At 39.5% G+C, this 1607-nt stretch overlaps 1 protein-coding gene across 3 annotated transcripts in view; it reads right to left on the reverse strand.

The window, feature by feature from the left end:
- The window catches only part of LOC107724597 (macoilin-2), a 16143-nt gene that overhangs the window by 8734 nt on the left and 5802 nt on the right, over window positions 1–1607 (reverse strand). For all 3 annotated transcript variants that reach the window (XM_016533581.1, XM_016533580.1, XM_016533579.1), the window contains exon 4: window positions 993–1116. In XM_016533581.1, the coding sequence (XP_016389067.1) occupies window positions 993–1116 (124 nt within the window). The remainder of the gene's footprint in view (window positions 1–992; window positions 1117–1607) is intronic.

Below are 1607 nucleotides of genomic sequence, written 5' to 3' on the forward strand. Positions count from 1 at the left end.
TCGAAATCGGGATACTTATGAGACATCGTCGATATACGATAATATCGTATATCGCCCAGCCCTAGTAAGAACTGTAACCTCATATTTTGGTCCAAGTAACCTGCTCTACAATTTCATGGGAAAAACTTGAGGCATTGTTTTCTGCACCACTTCAAATGTTGTGGATTATTCCTGTGTACTGCTATATGATTGAACAATGACTAGTAAATGTGATAGGTTTGGGTTTGATGGTATTTAGTCTTCTGATTAGTGATGCACCAAAATTAATATTTAATCAAAATATTAATTTCATTTAGCCCAAAAACTAAAGTTTTTGTTAATTATATTTGGGTAATTGGTTAACTGAACTCTGTATGCTCTTTGGGGTTTCATGTTCAAAGGTGATAACTCTTATGGAAACTCTGCACGTTTTACACAATTTTCCATTGTTTTTAATAATTTTTGGTCACAATGAAGTGTGTCCACACTGTTGACATGTTTACCTGTTGTAGTTTATCCGCAATGTGTGCAAGAAATAGACACAGTAAAAAGGCACCATGAGAGAAGCGCCAACTAATATTTTATCACTACTGCTGATCATAACAAACACAGTCCCTGGACAATTACTGATGTAACCTCAGCTCCCAGACGATCTGCTTACAGCAGTAGTGAAGCAGGTCACATATCGTCACTTACAGTACTAAAAGCATGACTAACACTCTCCGAAATGGTTTAGAGCAGTGATCATCAAATCTGGCTGGCGAGATCCACTTTCCTGCAGAGTTTAGATCTACCCTAATCAAACACACCTGAGTTTGCTAATCAATGTCTTCAGGATCATTAGAAAAACACAGGTAGGTTTGTTTAATTATAGGGTTGGAGCTAAACTCTGCAGGAAAGTGGATTTCGCGATCACTGGTTTAGAGGAAAGCGGACAGATCAAGCTGAAACTTGCTCACAATCAGTGCCAGTGTTTGACTCAATGTAAGCGAGGATTGTGGAAAATGACATACCAGTGCGCTGCAAACGGACGACACAAGTCCACGTGGAAGTGTTTCAAATCTTTAAATCTGATAGCTGCCTCGATATAAACAAAAAGTATCCATAGCGACACAGTGGGGAGGCAGACCCCTCGTTCTGTGGAGAGACGCGAGAAGAGAACAGTCAATTCAACATGTGCTTAAAATACTTCACCTGACAACACAGAGTGAATGTCATAATCACAACAGTAACAGCCCAAATTAATCTAAACAAACCCACAACGATTCAAGCACACACTCTATGGGTGAATCTGAATCAAGCATCAGCGCTATAGGGATGTAACGATTAACCGCGAGCCGGTTGAAAATCGATTTAAATATGTGACGATTCAAATCGGTTGAGATGCTAAACAAATCGCGATTCAGTTAGGGGTAGGAGTTTATATGAATGTATGTCTGAGGGGAACTTACGGTCTTTCGATGGTATTTTTTATTTTCCTCTTGCCTCTGTATAATGCATATCAGGGCTCCAGACTCATTCTTCCCACTGGTCGCTCTTTTGCAACTAACTTTTTCTCAGCTGGTCGCACAAACGTTTACATTTTTTTTTTTTGCGCTACAACATGGGATTATTCAATGCATGCTGAT

This window comes from Sinocyclocheilus rhinocerous, unplaced genomic scaffold, assembly GCF_001515625.1.
Source record: "Sinocyclocheilus rhinocerous isolate Xijiao unplaced genomic scaffold, SAMN03320098_v1.1 scaffold304, whole genome shotgun sequence".
Lineage (NCBI taxonomy): Eukaryota > Metazoa > Chordata > Actinopteri > Cypriniformes > Cyprinidae > Sinocyclocheilus > Sinocyclocheilus rhinocerous.